The following is a 19,707-nucleotide window of genomic DNA, read 5'->3' as shown; positions in this document are numbered from 1 at the left end:
ATAAAGTTTAACGATAATTCAATACTTTATATGTTGCTTTTGAGGTCGAAGATTCAAATTCTAGTATTCACAATTGTTATTAAGAAATCAATAAACAAAGATAAATAGAAAACATAAACAATAAAGAATCTAGAGATTTACATGGTTGACTAATAATTTGTTAATTAGAAGAAGAAATAATTTATGGTCGAGGAAACATAAATACAAACACAACTTTCGTTCTTGATAAAAAAAAAAAAAAAAATCAAGAGATTCGACGGTTCTATTAAAAAAATAATAATAAATCCAAATATCCACATATATTAAACTAAAAAAGAAACGACATATATTTAGAAGGGAAAAAAAAAAAAAAAAAAAAAAAAAAAAAAGAAGAAAAAGAAAAAGAAAAAAGAAAGTGTGATTTATCTATTCCATTTTTTAAGACCAAACCAAATAAACAAGTACAGCCGCTACCGGAAAATCAACGATCCCGAAACTCCTCCGCCGCGAAGCGCAGAAAAGAGAGAGGGAGAGATATTACAGCGCTGATACGGAGGGAAGAAAGGAAGAAGAAGTAGAATCAGAATAGGATTAACGATGCATTTTGTAAATGCGGTGATGTTGACTCGAATGCTCACTCGGAATTCCGGTCTTGAATCGGAAGCCGGTGGAATTCCGTTCGGATCGTTGTTGTGGTTCACCTACGCTGGGATCTCATGTGTCTTTGTTCTATTCGCCGGAATCATGTCCGGTTTGACCCTTGGTCTCATGTCTCTTGGTCTCGTCGACCTCGAAATTCTTCAACGGAGTGGCACCCCTGTGGAGAAGAAACAAGCTGGTTTGTTTTTCTTCAATTTATGGTTCTGGTTCTTCGAATCCAATTCCCATGGGATTCGATTAATCGGAAAATGAAATTTAGAACATATGTCTGTGCGTGTGGAGTGAATTCATGCGTGCGCTTCTAGCTTGCATAATTTTGCTGCTTACGATTACGATTACGATTACGATTGTGCATTATTCTAATTTGTTACGAGTTGCGATTGTTTGCTTTCAGCGGCTATACTACCAGTGGTTCAAAAGCAGCACCAGCTTCTTGTTACGTTGCTATTATGCAATGCCATTGCAATGGAGGTAATTGAATTTATTGGATCCGGAACCCTTTTCTTTTTTATAATGCATACAAAACAGGGATGTTCTTCATTTCTTTTGAAACGAGGATGACTTTTAGGTGGAGAAATTAATGTTAGAAATTGTGGGGTTTATCTATGAATTTTTCAGTCAAATGACAAATGTTATTTTCCTCAATATATTCGTTGTGGTATTGTGGATACCTGTTTTGAATTTTGTATAGCTTCTTACTGTTTCGGGATTTGCTACCTGCAGGCACTTCCTATATACTTGGATAAACTTTTTAATCAGTATGTTGCTATAATCCTCTCTGTGACATTTGTATTGGCATTTGGAGAGGTATGATGTTTTATCTTTTTTTATACTTGTTTCTGGTTTTTCCTTAACCCGGATGCATGTATATGAATGATTTATGCTGTTTTGTTTGGAATGCTTTCTGTTATTTCTAGGTTATACCACAAGCGATATGCACCCGGTATGGACTTGCTGTAGGTGCCAATTTTGTGTGTCTTGTACGAATTTTGATGGTTATTTGCTACCCAATTGCTTATCCCATCGGGAAGGTAATTTTCTAGGAATGTTGTTAGGTTGACTTTGTAGTAAGCATGTGAGCTACGTTAAAAGGGAACAATTTCTTTTATCATGAAAAGATCATTTTTGTTTGTGCTAATTACGTTAGAATGACTATATGGCATCTTTATAGTTACAAGGACTTTATCAAGATAGAAAAATTGCAATTGATAAATATTATATTCAAATTAATCGGATAATTCTGAAAAAAGTTTAGGTGCATGATCAAGTAGTATATAGCACCTTTAAGAGCATGATTGAAGAGCCTTGGCTGGTATCTTTTGCACCTTTGCTTGTTTTCTACAATATTGATGCCCGTCCTTGAGGATATTTTTTAAGTTGAGCTGTAGGCACTGAAAATGAGATCCTGGAAGATTCTCTTAGAATTATCACAGGGTATTGCAAGCCAACGGCTGTGGGTGGCTATGCCTTGGTTTCAGCTAAATCCTTGAAAGGTTCCATGCAGGCTAAACTTCTCTTCTTGAAGAATAATATGTATGCAGGCTTCTTATTGCTGTATGTACGGATTTCAAATTATTTATGTGGATGATAGCAACATTTCAAATTTGTTTTCCATCCTCGTTTTTCTTATATAGTGAGTCATTAGGGGCATATGGAGGTATTCGTGCATTGTATTATTGAAATGAACTAAGGTTGTCAGAGAAGAGTGTTGGCTGCTTCCTATTATCTTACCTTGCCGTTGCTTTGGTCCTCTCTTTCATTAGTGTTGACTACCAAAGCCAATTAAAATTTTCTTACACTTCAGATTCTTGATTGTTTGCTGGGACATAATGAGGCATTGTTTAGGCGTGCTCAATTAAAAGCTCTCGTCTCCATCCACAGTCTGGAGGTATATGAATAAGTTTGGTGCAAAATGCTTTCAATTCCGGTCATCTTTTTTCTCTTTTAAATCTTACTACTTGTGTATAGGCTGGAAAGGGTGGTGAACTCACCCATGATGAAACAACAATCATTAGTGGAGCTTTAGATTTAACTGAAAAGGTAATGGCTGCAATATCATCAACCCTCTGCTGCGACCCCCTCATGTTTCCAAACTATTGCGTACTTTAAATCTTGGAGTTGTTTCTTATCTAATTTGAACAGACAGCTGAGGAGGCTATGACACCTATTGAATCAACTTTTTCCTTGGATGTCAATTCAAAATTGGACTGGTAAGGCTGCTCTTATATGTCTGGCAGTTGTTAACTTCCTTACTTCGATAGTGAGAATTGCTGAAAAATCTACCTTTTGAAATTAGCTCTTACCATGGTCATTATAATATTAATTAATCACAGTATCAGCTCTCTGTTCTCATTTCATTCAAATCATACGAAGATAGTTGGTAGTATATGAGTTTAATGATTCCTTTGGAATAAATATTGTGGTACTCTGGATGTCGCCTTGCTGGTTAAAAATGTTGCTTCATTCTTGTCTCTTACCGATTTTCCAGCGATTCTAATCTCGATAAACACGTTTCTTGGAATGAGTTTCTTCACTCTTTAAGGATATTTTAGGAAGTAATTTGCAAAGCTTTTAATTGTGTGCATTGCCTCACCTTTTTCTTAAACTACTAACTCAGGGAAGCGATGGGAAAAATTCTTGCTCGTGGTCATAGTCGAGTTCCTGTCTATTCTGGGAATCCAAAAAATATCATAGGGCTTCTACTGGTGGGTATTGTAATAATCTTCTACAAAAAGTTTCCTCGTTCAAGATATTGGATGTTTTTCTTTATTTCCTACTGTTTTCTTCATTTTGTCTATCTGTGACTTTACCTGCCTGGAATCAGGTGAAAAGTCTTCTAACAGTACGACCTGAAACAGAGACCCCAGTCAGTGCTGTTTCTATTCGGAGAATTCCCAGGTGCGTTTGCTATGCTGCCACTCTCCTTTGCTGCCCCCTGCCTCAGTTTTCTAGAAGCAGTTTTTAATTGTTACTTATTACTTAATTTATATTCTTATGAATGCCAGGGTTCCTTCGGACATGCCTCTTTATGACATATTGAACGAATTTCAGAAAGGGAGTAGTCACATGGCTGCTGTTGTGAAAGTAAAAGGGAAAAGCAAGGCTCTTCCTCCCACATTAGATGGAGAAGAATCTGAGGAAAACAAAGTCTCAGGCACGGAATCCCAACTGACAGCTCCTTTGCTACGTAAGCATGATGAGAATTCAGATAGTGTAGTCCTTGATATTGATAGAACTTCGAAGACTTCTGGTATAAGTAGGCAACCTTCTTACCGACGCAATGATGCTTCTTCTATAAATGGGTTGAGCCATTCATCAGAGGACATAGAAGATGGTGAAGTTATCGGTATAATCACCCTTGAAGATGTATTTGAAGAACTTTTGCAGGTAAAACTTCTCCCTCTTCTCTTTGGAATCATAACGTTACCTATAATTTTAAACTATGCTGTAACATGTCTCAATTGATGCAGGAGGAGATTGTTGATGAAACAGACGAGTATGTTGATGTTCACAAAAGGTATTGTCAGTTAATGCTTCTAATTAGTTCATTCAAACTTTCAACACCACATATTAAATGTTATCGTCTCATTTGTTTCAATTATATCTTTTGCAGAATTCGTGTCGCTGCAGCTGCGGCTGCTTCCTCTATGGCAAGAGCTCCATCGATTAGGAGACTAACTGCTCAAAAGGTAGCAGTGTTTGTCTCATTTACACATTCCACAAGTATCATGTTCTCTTCAATTGTTCTCTTGTGTGTTCGGAGACGAAAGTTATGATATTCCTTTATCAGCCGGGTGGGGGTGGGGGGGCGCATATTCCTAGGTCCTATGTGACCGTTGTGGATTAGGTTTATTCCGCCTTGGGTTGGTTTTGATCAATATCATCTATATTTGCTATTGCTCTATACTTGTTCTCGTAGTCTGGGAAATGAATCGAGGCTGATCCATTCTATCAGCACTAATCCTATGATATGCTCCAAAAAAAAAGAAAAGAAACAGAAAAATCCAGCTCAATCTTAGAGCTCAAAATTCCAGGATAGTTTTCCTACATGATATAATATGTGAAAATTTGATTACAAACGAAAATTAAAAAACAAAAAACAAAAAATTTACACAGCAGAACATCAGGCTCTAAATGAACCATAATGAAATTATTGGTGCAGGGAAGTTGGTGTGTAATGCTTAGCACAATCAAAAGTTTCTAGTCAAGAGCTTATTGGATATTAGTTCTTACCTTTCTAAATATTGTTCTCATTATTCAATGCAATCTTGTGTTTCCTTTGTAATTTCCCAGGGAGCTCAACTTCAAACTAAGCAGGCCCAAACACCAAAGAAGTCTTCTGAGGAACTTCTAGGAACATCTTATAACAAGTCTTGAAACTGTTTGACAGTAGAAAGTTCTGAGCTCAAGTTTCAACTGCCACTCCCCAACACTTCCTTCCATGACAAAAATCCTCAGGTAAACAAACTACAAGCTAAATCTGAAGCTTACCATGTATGTAAAATTTGAGATTTTTAGACCATTTAATTGGAACTGAGAGTATTATATGTTGGGATCACCAAATTTTGCCCCATCTAATCATGGCCCTTTTTTTTTTTTTGGGAATTCTAGTAATGATTTTTCGCTCTTTTTTTCTTCTTTTGTTTTTTTACAAATTAAAACTTTTGCTATATGTGTTTGTTGTCCATTTTATTTTGTTATTTAGGGCTATTAGAATATGAACATCATCACCTAATGAAAAAATAATATTCTTGCATTGAAAAAGTTTAATTGCACACTCACGGACTGAAGAGAAAATTATTTTTTTAATATGAAATTTCATATAATTATTTACAATAATTAAAAAATATTACTTTAGGGACATTTTAAATATGCTTTTAAAAGATTCGGGAACTGAAAAGTTACCAAACACATTGGAACTAAAAAGATATAATTTGAAAATTTATAGATTAGATGTACCTATTATTCAAAATTTGGGGATTAAAAAGATTATTTTAAAATCAAAGAAAGGTATATTCTTTTCTAAAAACTCCGAGAACTAAAAAGGTCAATTTTCCTAAAATGTTTTTTTTTTCCTAGCAACAACTATCAAATAAGTATTAAATCCTAATCTAACAATGATTATACTAATATGTTCATTTTGGTCATTAATGTTAAGGGTGGGTTTGAAATACATTTGAAAGTGTTTAATTTAAAAATTAAGTCATTTTGGAAGAAATTGGAGGATTTGACAATCACTTGAAATAGCTTTTCAAGTGTATTTTAATTCGATTTTATCAAAAGTGTTCAAATAATTTTTTATTTTTTTTTGAAAAAAAAAAAAAAATCTCAGCTCAATCTAAATGGGTCTTAAATCACAAGTTAGTACTGATTTTACTTGCTTTTTTTAGGGTAAAAGTTAGAATTTGCCAAATACTTGTTATTTTATATCTGATTTTTCTAAAATTATAGCTGTCAGAAATTATCATAAAAGCCCTAGCAATATCAAACAAAACGTTAATCTTTTTAAGTTTAAATATTTTTCAACGATAACTTTTCTGTCCATTAATGTAAAATTAATTACTGTAAAACTTTAGAGAAGGAATGATGCTAAACAAAACAAGAAAAAGTTAAAAGATGGTCTATTTCTTTAACATAAATAAATAAATAAATAAATGAAAGAAAAATAAAAAAATTTCTTTGATTATGCTTTTGCTAGCTCATTAAAGTATGTGTTAATCGCATTTAAAACAAATCTAAGAGTTTTAGGATGTGTTTGGAATGCATTTTCAAATGTTTAATTTAAAAATAAGTCATTAAAAAAAATTGAAGTGTTTGACATCTCTTCAAAATAGTTTTTGAAGAGTATTTTCAATAATCTTCGTCAAAAGTGCTTAAATAAAAATGAGTTTTTTTTTTTTAAAAAAATTAAGTCAATCCAAACGTGCCCTTAATCACATTTAAAATAATCATGGCGATCTCTACGAGAAAAGTCAATAGCTTCTTGACCATGAAAATTCAAGTACGAGAAAAGTCAAAGGGAGAGAATAGTTAAGAAAGAAGACTTCATGAGATGAGTTTAATGAGAGAAAAATTGTAGAAGTGTGAAGTTAATTGAAAGTGCTAGTATGCAAAACCTAGAAGAATAACAAAAGAAAAAGATAAGTGTGTAAAAACTTAGTCCTTTTACTTTTAAATTCATAATGATTTAGTCCCTATCAAAAACAAATTTATCAAAATCATATGTCAACTTTTATTATTTTATGGTGTAGATTTTTTATTTTATAAAAACATTGAGTCTCTAATTAGTTTATCGATTTATGTATGCAAGAAATCTCATTAAATCTTAACACTTAATTTGCATAATAATGACTAAATTGTTATAAAGTTTGAAGTACAAGGATTAAAACTGTTATATAACAAAGTTCAAGAATTAAATTGTTAGAAGATCGAAAGTCTAAAGACTAAATCGTTACAAATAAAATTTGAGAGACTAAATTATTACTTTATGAAAGTTTAAGGACTAAAGGTGATTCTCTAACTATTTTTTTCCTCCAAATTTTTTAAATGTTAAACGGACAAAAGCATTAAATACCCAAATTATATATTGCTTCATTTTGAATGTAGCTGGGATATACTCTTTCATTTTTTTTAATAGCTTACCACCATATCATATTTTCATCAAAATAATAATATGGTTATGAAACAATTAAATTATTTTAAGACTACATACATATCCCTCTGTTAAGTAATAAAATTTGAACTCATTTTTTATACGATTACATTACATAGTGATTTCGACATGTCGGTGATTTATTAAACCTTTTACTTTCCTCATGCAATCATATATATCATGATTTGGCTTTACAATTTCATTGGCATTTGTCTGATTCAACTAAAGTTTTGACAAACCCACATGAAACTTGTCTCCCCTAGCTGCCTCAATCATGCATATACATTATATAATCTCTCTTTCGCCTCTCGAATACGGAAACTTATAGAATGTAACCGTCATAATATGATCGTTCCTAATGACCGTTGGATAAGAGTTCAAAATCGAAATACATTTTTTAATTTCACTAATCTCTTATGTTAAATGATTTAAAATTCACTTACTACATCGTCATGTTCATCTTCATTATAACCTATTTTCTTTGACGACTTCCAAATCCTATTTCAATGTCTTATTTTCGATATGAAAAATGTTTAAAGCTAGATATACCAACATTTACATGTAAAACTATATTTGTATAGATTTTTCATACGAATTAGTTGATACACATGTACCAAATACATTTTGTAATTCCTCTCTAATCTCGCATGTACTTAAATGATCTAAAAAACTACCAATTACTATATTGTGAAGATATGCAATATAGCTTATTTTCTTCGACAATAACTTCTAAATCTCATTTCAACCCACATTGCCAATATGAGAAACATTTAAGCTAGATAAACAAAATATTTACAACAATCGTAATGCATTATTATCCAAAACGACAACATTCAGCTGAGTACTTTTCTCGAGAGAATTACATCGTATTCCTATCTAAACGAGGTGTTGGATTTGAGAGATTGAAAGAAGAAGAAGAAGAAGAGAAAGATAAAAAAAAAAAAAACCCTAAATGAAAGTAAAAGTACAAGTGTTGGTTGGTGTATGAAGAGAGTACTTATGTGTACAAAGAAGCATGGAGATGCAAACCCTCATAATATAAAGCTTCCCTTTCTGTTGTCTTGCCATTTGCTTCCACTTTGCAAATCTCTTTCCCATCATAATAATAATTATATATAATAACTTTTCTTTCTTTTGCTTCTAAATTGTATATTCACTTCCATTTCCCAACAACCCAAATGCCCAAATTTATACATAATAATTCTTCTCTCTCTCTCTCTCTTTCTTTTCAATGAGATCTTCTGTTTCTGATTTTTTTGAATTTTTTTTCTTTGAAGTCCTTTGAGTTGAGAGACCCTTGTTCTTAGCTGTAGGGACTAACTTTTTCTTCAACTTCACATGGCTTTTTCTTTCTCTCTCTCTACAAGTTCAACTTAAACCTCATTTTCAGATAAATCTTGCCTGCCATTAACAAAGTACACATGAACTCTCCAACCTTATCTGTTTATCTATAAAACTTTTCATTAACCCCACACCATTTTCCCTTATCTCCCAAGACTTTTGGCTTGTCGTAGATGGAGGACAATATTTTATTTGGTATATTTATGTTGATCATGTCTACCTTACCAAGTTTTTTTAATTTTGAACTAAGTCATGTTTTAATTTACATATTGAATATATATTTTTTGGAGTAATACTCACTTGTTTTGACTGAGTAGCAAGAATTTTCTTGTACCTCTAACTATTAAGATTTTGCTAGATAACGATTTTGTTTCTAGGTTTTTTTTTTTTTTTTTTTTTTTTTTTTTTTTTTTTTTTTTTTTTTTTTTTAATTTATGCTTATTTTTTCTTCAATTTCATAATATGTGTTATGGATAACTTTGGACTTAAGAGAGTTTAGGAGAGGAAGTCAAATCATGAGGTAAACCCATAATAGTTGCCTCATCCCAAATAGGGACTCGAGACAGGTAGGAAACAAGTCGAGAAGATATGTCAATAAAGAGTAGACAAAGCAATTGGGCCGTGACTTAAGGCCAACTCATCGGCCTAGGATTTAGGGTTTAGCTTAATTTTCAAAACCAAAAGCCAAAATCAAAAACCAACAACCAAAAACCAAATGGTTTCCCTCTATTTGTCAAAAACTATACATGTGTCGTCAGGAAACACAATTTTCTTGTTGTCTAGTTAATAGGGAAGAGTATCATTTTTAGTCGATTTGGAGTTTTTGGTTGTACTCCCAACAATTCTCTTGTTCTAAGGCTCACACCACTTTTTTTGTTTGGCTCCTAAGAATTCAACTAACATTATATATATATGAACGATATGACTCTAATACCACTTGTGAGAGACAACTTAACTTACTCTCTCTCTCGCCACATATCTCCAAAATGATAGGATATTGATTACTTTAAAACATAATCCCTTGTGACTTTGTTTCTTAGTTTCACCCAAAAAAATTCATACTAGTGGAGACTATGTCTTTCATTTACATATCCACGATCTTCTCTTTTCTTAATCAATGTATGACTTTGATTGCAATACTCGCAACACACAATTTAAATTAAATGAAAAGAAATAACTTTCCACACTCTCTTTCCTTCCTTCTTCCCTCCAACCAAACTTTCTTATTCTACACTCTCTTTATATCACCTTTATAAAGGAAACTTAAAGGAAGATGCAAGTGATCAAGAACACACTTCCTTATACACCCTCTTTAAATTATTAACTTTACAAAGAAAAAGGAAAAAGAGAGTGTTACAAAAAGAAGGTATATGAGGAAATAAAGATGGCAATGGCAGGCCGGTGACCCACGCGAGGGCCAAGCCCAAGCCCACTGCCGGCCGGTGCCTCCCGCATGGGGTGAACGACAAGACCTCCTCGCTGTTTAGTTTTCATTATTGTCATGCATCCATGTTAATGTGCTCCTTTTTTTAATTGTTATTTTATTTTTAATTTTAGGTTTAAAACTTGTTAATGCCAAAATCCGGACAAGACTTCCACGAAATAATAACGATAAATTTATAATTTGGAGAAGAAGGAATTTACCAAAAAAAAAAAAAAAACTCTAACATTGAAATCACTTTAATTCTTTTTGCCTTTAAATCCAAATTCACTTTAATTCTTCTTAACTTTTAAAATATATACTTTACTCTCTCAACTTTTGAAAAACAATTTTGTTTACTTGAAATTTGCTTATATTAACTAGGGTATTCATGAGTTGTGTTGTATTAGATTGAAAGACTTGTTAGACCTAATCCAATTATTCGAGTTGTAAATTTTTTCAACTCAAATAACCCTTATTAAAAAAATAAACCCAACATAACCCAACCATGAAATATTTGGATTGGGTTGGTTCGGGTTAATCGGGTTATTTATTTAAAATTTTGTTCTAAAAAGAAACAAAAAGTAAATATATAAAAATCTAATTTAATTATTTTCATATATTGAAATAAAGATTAACAACTCAATTTCAATTTATATAGTGAAAAAATTCTTTCTATAGTGCAAAGAAATTACTTTTAAGAGTTGTTGAAGAATAAATTATTTAAAAAATATTGAAATTAAATAAAATTAAAATCAACATATGTATGAATAATTGTGTTATAAGTAATAAAAAATATATATTTAAAATTAGGTTAGTTCAGGTTATATTAGGTGAATCCATGAACCAATCAAACTCATAAAGTTTTCATTTATTTGAACTCAATCCAACCCAAATGAGTAGATAAACCAATCGCACGAGTTAGGTTGGGTTGATCAATTTTTTTGGGTCATCGAGTTTTTTGAACACCCTTAGTAGTATATATATTATTATTATATATATATATATATATATATATATATATATATATATTATATATATTATATATTAGAAGATGGTATTAATATAAAAATTAAAATAAAAGTAAAGACAATACAAATTTTTAGAGATTAAAAAAGATATTTTGCAAATTCACGAATGTTTCGAGAGTAAAATATATATTTTGAAGTTTAAAGAAAAAAATATTAATAAATTTGAAATTTATTAGAGATGGTTTAAAATTTTTATTTTATATTTCAAAGATAAGATTGTTTAATTGATTTTGATGTGTAAACCAAAATAATGGAAGAGCTCGTGGTGGGATTTAATTAGTTTATTTGTGTAGTAGTACAGCACCAAAACAGCGGCTTCTTTGAGTTGTTCTTTTTGCTATTATTTGCAAAATAAAAGTGGCGGTGCGTGTGATCCAACAAATAAATTATAAGTAATTTGCATAATTGAATGACATAATTTTCTACATAAAACATAAATTATCACCTTAAATAACCACGATTCCTTTAGTAAAATTCTAAATAAATAAATAAAATTACCCACTTGATGGGAATCTAAGCTAAATGTATTTGGTTGTCTCATAAGAATGTTATCAGAATTTTATGGAAATAAATTATTTTTATATTTAATTTATAAAATTAATCATGAAATCCTATAAAATTTTAATAGATTAATTGATAAACAATAAATCCAATTCAAGTTATGAGAAAAAATAATTATTTACAATCAAATAATAATATTAATTAAATTATTAATCACAAATATTTGTAAAATGAGAAGTTATAATTAAGTTACTTGATTACATAATTTGATGAATTATATAATTATGATGTATTAATATAATTATGATGTATTAATTAATAAAACAATTAATTAATTCTAATTAACTAATGATAAATTAACTATAATTATTAAAAAAATCATATTATATTAATTATAACGATCATTAACTTAACTATAAATATAATTAATTAATTGATTAATTAATAATTTTATTGCATCAATTCTCACAGTATTGAAAAAATAAGTATGAATATATATGTTTATATATAAACTAATTTATTAAACTAAAATAAAAATTAAGTATATATTAATTTCTTTATTTATATATATATATTAAATAGAAGTAGTTAAATTCATACACTATAATTTAAAATTTAATGTAATTTTATAAAATATAAATTTAATTTTCATATAACAAATAATTTAAATTAATTTATTTTAATAATATATAAAATAAAAGAATAAAGAATTGTATCATAAGAGGAGAGAGAGTATGAACGAAGAAAACTCAACTTTTTGGATGAGAATCATTCATAGGTATAATAGATGCTGTTCTGATGCATCTATTATTCCCATGTCAAAACTACAAAACTTATACTAAATAAGGAGATATTTATCCCTTATTCATTCTCAACCTTATTCTTATCCCAATTCCCTCAATCCAAACTGTCCAAACGATGTGTCCTAGTGACTCATTTTCACTATTGATAGAGAAAATAAAAAGAGGGATTGAAAAAATTACTGACGATCACCGATTGTTTTTACTCTCACTCATGAAAAAGTCGCAGATTGTTGTTTAAAAACGTGGTTGCTAATTGTTTGTTAATCTCATTTAGGACTAGAATAATTATATAATTAGTAGTTGTTAATATATATACGAGATAAATTACAAAAGGAACGTGTGTATTTTAAATGTATATGAAAAGATTTTATTTCTTTCCTGATATATTTGTGTATGTTCCATAAAATTCCAAAGTCTATCTGGTTTTGGTTCAATAATGAAAGGAAGTAGTTGGAGGGTATGTTTCATAAAGACTTGACCAAGTAAGGACATCAGAGAGAAGTATGTATTTATTTATGAATATAATCTAAAGGGCTAAAGTCTAATAAGCTAAAGTTGTGAAAAAGGGGAAAAAATAAAAACAGCTAATGATGTGACTAACTAAAACACCACAATCACAAGTACAATTCCAACCTTTTAATCAACACATACACACAAATCTCGTGTGTGTGCTCGTGTGAAGCTTCCTTGCCCTCCACGTCAGCTTCTTCCCATCCCGCGTTTTTTGGCTAAGATTTCAAAAATGTTTTTCCAACGTCATCAAATTATGAAATAAAAATAAAATCATTATCAAATGGAAAAAATAATAAACTTTGGTCATGTTTGGTAACCATATTATTTTTTGTTTTTGTTTTTTAAAATTAAGCATATGAACACTACTTCTATCTCTAAATTTATTCTTTTGTTATCTACTTTTTACCAATAGATAACGATGCAAATGGAAGTAGTGTTCATAGGCTTAATGGAAGTAGTATTCATAGGCTTAATTTTATTACTGTTTTTAAAATGGAAGTAGTGTTCAGTTGAAGATTAAGTCTATGAACACTACTTCCAATTGTTTTTAAACAAAGTTATTTTCAAAAAGTTGTTTTTGTTTTTTGAATTTGGCTAAGAACTCAACCATTATACTTCAATCATGATAAGAAATGTAGATGATATAGGCTTAATTTTTCAAAAACAAAAATAAAAAATAAAATATAAATGCCCCGTTTGGTAACCATTTGAGTTTTTGTTTTTTGTTTTTAAAAATTAAGTTTATTTCATCCACATTTCTTACAATGATTTTTATTTTTAAGTATAATGGTTGAATCCTTAGCCAAATTCCAAAAAATAATAATAATAAAAAAAAAAAACTACTTTTTTTAGTTCTTCAAATTTGACTTGGTTTTTTACATCATTGGTGGAAAGTAGATAACAAAGAAATTTGGAGGCTAAAGTAATGTCTATAGGCTTAATTTTAAAAACTAAAAACCAACAAAATAGTTACTAAATGGGACCAAAATGATTATCAAATGAAGCTTTAGTTATTTATTATTGACATATAAATTATATTTGAAAAAAAAATAGTACATGTTTGGTAACCATTCAATTTTGTGGGCTTGTTTTATGGTAGTTTTACAATATGTTTTTTATTCATTTTCTTTCAAGAAATATTTTAATTTATAATATAATTCCAAAAACAAAAGTTTTTTTTTATTTTAAATAAACTACTTTTTTTTAATTAGTTTTCAAAACTTAAAAAGATATAAAAATCTGTCCAATAAAAAAGTGTCACGTGATAGTTTTGTATTTTTCTAAAACATGATTTTTTTTAAATTTTTTTCTTGTGTCTATAAAAATGGGGAGGACGGATTAGGTGTAGGATGCACCTACTCATCTCCTAAGACGTGGGACTTGAGAGAAATATGTATTTATAAGCTTCAATTTAAATTGAAAAGAAAAAAAGAATCCCAAAAGTTAAAGCCGATGAACTTCCATTTGATAATTTTTTTGATTTTTGAGATTTGTATTTATTTTTTCAACACAAATTTTACGTCGTTTTCATCTTTTTAAAATAAGTATCTAAATAATTCTTAGCTAAATTGTTTTTTAAAAAAAACATTTTTTAGTTTTTTTTTTTTCAAAGTTTTGCTATGTTTTGAAAACAATCTAAAATATAGGACAACAAAACAAATTAACTAATATATGATTAAAAAAATGTTTATAAATTTAATTTTCAAATTAAATAATTATCCAATGGGAACACAAATATAACTTTAGAGAAATGTGGGATTATTATTAGGGTATGGAAGAAAACAAGATTTTGACTTGTGGGACATAATTTTACTGTGTTAACACAGAGTTTAAGTTATCCTTAACCTAAATTATTTTTCTCTCTCTAGCGGTGGCAACCAAAAAATTATAATTTATTCTTTAGAAAAAACACACAAACGCAGAGGAAAAAAAAAAAAAAGAGGATAATACATAAGAGAAGATAAAGATAATAATAATTATTATAAAGAGATTCAAACCCACTTGAGTGATTGATTGTAATGTATTGACTATACTTAGATCACTATTGTGTTTATTATATATTTACTGTGATATTATAAGAAATACTATGTTGCGATGATAGAAGATTGAGGGCATATTTGGATATTGATCAGTAAAAAAAAGTGTTTTTAACATATAAGTTTGTTTGTTTTGCTATATACTAAAAATATTTTTATTAGTATCGAATTATTATAAATGATTAATATTAAACATTATGAACTAATGGTTTAAAAATGTAGAATTATATCAGTAACCGCGGAAGTACAAGGATCATCTAAGCACCCTAATTTACTAATTTTGGTAAAATATAAAGCATGCTCTTGCAGAAAACAAGTGAGTTTCAAAACATACCTCTTGTAGAACTTCTTCAAAACTCTTTCTCCAGCTACTATCTTCTCCGAATCTTGTTACAGACCACCTCAAGATCTTCTTCGAATCTTGTTGCAGACCATCTCAATATCTTCCCCACTATTCTTTTGGTACTCTAGATTGAGTTGTGGGACTCAAAACAAGTTTGAATCAAGGGATAAAGAAGAAAAGCTCACAACATCAATCTTGGTGAAGAATCATTTCTTCAACCCGAATTTTCTCTAAAATTCTCTATAGATTGTATGCCCGAATTTCACTCCAATCTCTTCATTATATTGTAGATCAACATGCAAATGAGAGAGTTGCATGAGTTGCAGCTCATGCTTGGAGAAAACAAGGCAAAGAAGATGCTATTTGTGTGAGCTACTTAGTTGATGGATAATGGAAAACAAGATTTTTCCATTTTGTGTTTTGTTTTCTAATTTTCTAACTTTATCAAAAAAATCAAAACTTGATTTCTTAAAATCTATTTTGATTTAAAAAACTGAAAATTTTAATTAATTTTTAAATAAAATTTAATTAATTTAATATCAAATATTAAATTAATTTTAACACATATCCATCTTTATATATTTAAATCATATTTAAATATAAATTCTCCTATTTTGTTTAATTCTCAAATTAAACATGTAATTATATCTCATATAATTACTAATTCCCTTAATTCTAATTTGAATGTTTCAAATTAACTTATCACGCTATTCTTGAGTTAGTTCGTTATGAGCTAGTAGGGGGACCTCGCGAAACATGGACTCCAACGATCCGAGATTAATTGGCTAAACTCATTAGACCAAATTAATCCTCATTCATTAACTAATGGGTCACTCCATTAAAACCCATAGTTGCATCCCCTTCACTGTAGATAGATTATGTCCATATGATTTAACCATAATTAGCAAGTCGACCCTTCAAAGGTTGTTTGTAATAACGGCTGGGTCAAATATCTGTTTTACTCCCGAGATTACGTCTTATTCCTCAACTTCGTACTGATCCTCTAATGAACAACTGGTTTGTGATCCGATCACTAAACCAAACTCTCTCAACCCAGTGAGAGGGTGGGGCCCCTTGTTCAAGACCTGGATTCAGTACTTGAGAGAACAACCTTTCTCCTATCCCTAAATCGGGTAGACGTGAACTCCATCTTGCACCCTATGTCCTCAACTATCTATTAGGTCTTACCCCTGAAATGGGAGTCTTATTGAGCCGGCGCTGTTGAGCCAACCCTCACCTATATAAATCTAAGGGCAATCCCCAATAAACAGGAGTTCATAGTTAGCTCAGAATTAAGATCGAGTTACCTAGGTCATCTAGGTGAAATAGTCAGTCATATACAGTAAACAACGTTAAAAAGTAAGAGTGACTAATTTCTTGATCCTGATCTTATGCAAACTCATTGCATAGGAGGCCCACACTCCTCATGTCATAACATGTATGAATTAGAATCACTTCGTATGTAGCACTTTACAACTCTTTAACTACAGAGTATGTCGCATCCAAAGGTGTTACCAGAATAAGGTACCAAACCTTATTCATGTACCATAGATCATTTTGACTATTTACTCGAACTTGATCCACTCTTATTTCTCCACATAAATTTCAAGTACTCATACAATAGTCATAGGTCTTAGTTTATTGGATTTAGACTTTCATACAATTTATGAAATCAATAATAAGTTTATTGATTATAGAAAATGTTTATCATTTTACAAACTACGAGTTTTAGGACATAAAATCCAACAATACTCCCACTTTGACTAAAACTCCATTGGATCAATATATACAAATATATACAATGTTGAGTTTACACGGAGAGAATAAAATGTACAAATACAATAAACTAGGGCATTATAATACCCATAAATTCTCCCACTTTCCCTAGTGATACAAAACTCGTAGACTTAGTTCTACTAGGTGACCCTCGAACACTTTAGCCAAAAGGGCCTTCGTAAATGTATCAACTAAGTTGTCTTGGGAAGCAATATGGGTTCCTGCCACTCCCTGATGAGATGATAATTCCGCTGATATGCTTTCCCATTTTATGGCTTCGTAGTTTCTTTGAATTTGCAACTATTCAACTGTTGTCACAATAGAGAGTGATAGGAAGGTACATATTATGAACTACTTCCAAATCTGTCAGAAATTTCAGCCATACTGCTTCTTTTGCTGCTTCACTTGCAGCTACATACTCAACTTCCATTGTGGAGTCAGCAATACAACCCTACTTGATGCTACTCCACACAACTGCTCCTCCGTTTAGAGTGAATACTGACCCCGAAGTTGATTTTCTTGAATCAATATCGGTCTGGAAGTCAGAATCAGTGTATCCAGTAAGGATCAGATTCTTAGCACCATACATGAGCATATAATCTCTCGTTCTCTACAGATACTTGAGAACGTTTTTAACAGCAGTCCAATGGTCATGACCAAGATTGGACTGAAATCTGCTGACAATTCCTATGGCATAGCATATGTCGGGATGAGTAAACAACATTGCATACATCAGACTCTCAACTGTAGATGCATATGGAATTCGATTCATCTTCTCAACCTCTTGAGGTGTCTTAGGACTCTGTTCCTTAGACAGGTGAATTCCATACCTGAAAGGTAAAAAAAACATTTCTTGGAATTTTATATTTTATACCCAGACAACATCTTGTCTATATAAGATGTTTGAGATGATGCTAATGTTCTGTTCTTGCGATTCCGAACTATTTGGATTCCAAGAACATATTGTGCTTCTCCTAGATCTTTCATTTGGAATTGCGAAGCCAGCCATCTCTTAACGTTGACTAGATATTCTACCTTATTCCTAATGAGTAGAATATCATCAACATATAACACCAAAAAAGCGACAGTTTTGTTGACGATTTTCTTGTATACACAAGGTTCGTCAACATTTTGTTCAAAGCCATAAGATTTGATCACATCATCAAATCTCATATTCTAGGATCTAGAAGCTTGTTTTAATCCATAAATGGATCGATTAAGCTTGTAAATCTTTTGCTCTTGACCATGTTGTATAAACTCTTCTGGTTGAGACATATAGATACTCTCTTCAAGATAGCCATTCAGAAAAGCTATCTTGACATCCATTTGCCATATTTCATAATCATAAAATGTGGCTATGGACAAGAGTATTCTAATAAACTTTATCATTGCAACTGGAGAGAAGGTTTCTTCAAAATCTACCCCCTCTCTTTGGGTAAATCCTTTTGCCATAAGTCTAGCTTTGTAGGTCTGTACCTTACCAGTTTGGTCTTGTTTTCTCTTGTAGATCTATTTACAACCAATGGGTTTTACCCTTTCAAGTTGATCTACAAGATCCCAGACAGAATTGAAATACATAGATTCCATTTCAAAGTCCATGGCTTTAATCCATTGGTCTTTGTCCACATCGTTCATTGCTTAGTTAAAAGACAATGGATCATTTAAACCACCATATTGTATGATGACTTGAGTTTCAGTTAAATCTATGTACCGGTCAGGCTGTTGCACAACCCTCCCACTATGACGAGGTATTCTCAACTCTTGAGAAGGATGTGAAGTCTCAGTTTCATCAACAACTTTTGTTGATGAACCTGTGATGCTTAATTTTTTGAAGTGGAAATGTGGATGATATGCATTGATGAAATTGCGTTGTGCACTCAAGTTTCCTCAGCAGAATCCAAGTGTAAATTCAACTGAGTTTCCTGGTAAGTCCAGGGTCGAACACAGGGACTTATGAAAATAGGTTGCATTGGAAATTTTTAGGAAAACTTTGCGGTAACGAAATAAATAAATTGTTGGTTTGTTGTTGATTGCGTTAATGAGAAAATAAACAAAATGCGATGGATTTGAGAAAAGTCAGTTGTGTGATAGGTGCACTGAGTATGCGATGAACGGGTTGAGAAGATCTTTAGCTAGCGTTACTTGAGAATTCGTCAGACTATGCGATCATGCTACCACCATGCACAGCAAGTCATTTTCCAATGCAAATGCAATGCTCCTAAGTCTAGGACGCATGTGTTGAATGCAAAAGTGTCCATAGAGCTTATCTCTAAGTCTCTACTCTTGTCCTATGAGATGATGCAAAATGCATAAAAGCAAGGTGACCGCATACAATCATATCCTATCTCTAGAATGCATGCGATGCGTTGATAACAAATAGTGCTCATTCCTAAGCTCCTATCTCTTGTTTATGCGTTCTAATTTGACTCTCCCGAGCCTAGATTCTAACCTGACCTTCCCAAGCCTAGATCCTGTCCTTAGACTACCCTCCCAAGTATCTCTAATGGACGAATGAAGCATACATAATATAAGATAATCGTATAGCATGAAGATTTCCTAGTTATGCTAGCTAAATTCTTCTCAACCCATTCAACTAATTTAGCTACTCATGCGTAAATAACAGAGAGTGAACAGACATAGAGAAATAGATTC

At 31.1% G+C, this 19,707-nt stretch overlaps 1 protein-coding gene across 1 annotated transcript; it reads left to right on the top strand.

Moving 5' to 3' along the window:
• Positions 1-351: 351 nt before the first annotated feature.
• LOC120067847 (DUF21 domain-containing protein At4g14240-like) lies at positions 352-5,266 on the top strand. The gene is made up of 13 exons (XM_039019448.1): positions 352-817; positions 1,034-1,110; positions 1,363-1,446; positions 1,557-1,670; positions 2,444-2,527; positions 2,608-2,679; positions 2,782-2,849; positions 3,257-3,344; positions 3,464-3,537; positions 3,645-4,026; positions 4,110-4,156; positions 4,253-4,328; positions 4,933-5,266. The coding sequence occupies exons 1-13, from the start codon at positions 577-579 to the stop codon at positions 5,014-5,016; spliced, it is 1,491 nt and encodes a 496-aa protein (XP_038875376.1). The 5' UTR covers positions 352-576; the 3' UTR covers positions 5,017-5,266.
• Positions 5,267-19,707: the final 14,441 nt, after the last annotated feature.

This window comes from Benincasa hispida, chromosome 12 (genome assembly GCF_009727055.1).
Source record: "Benincasa hispida cultivar B227 chromosome 12, ASM972705v1, whole genome shotgun sequence".
In the NCBI taxonomy this organism is placed as follows: Eukaryota; Viridiplantae; Streptophyta; class Magnoliopsida; order Cucurbitales; family Cucurbitaceae; genus Benincasa; species Benincasa hispida.
This window is presented reverse-complemented; position numbering and strand designations above follow the sequence as displayed.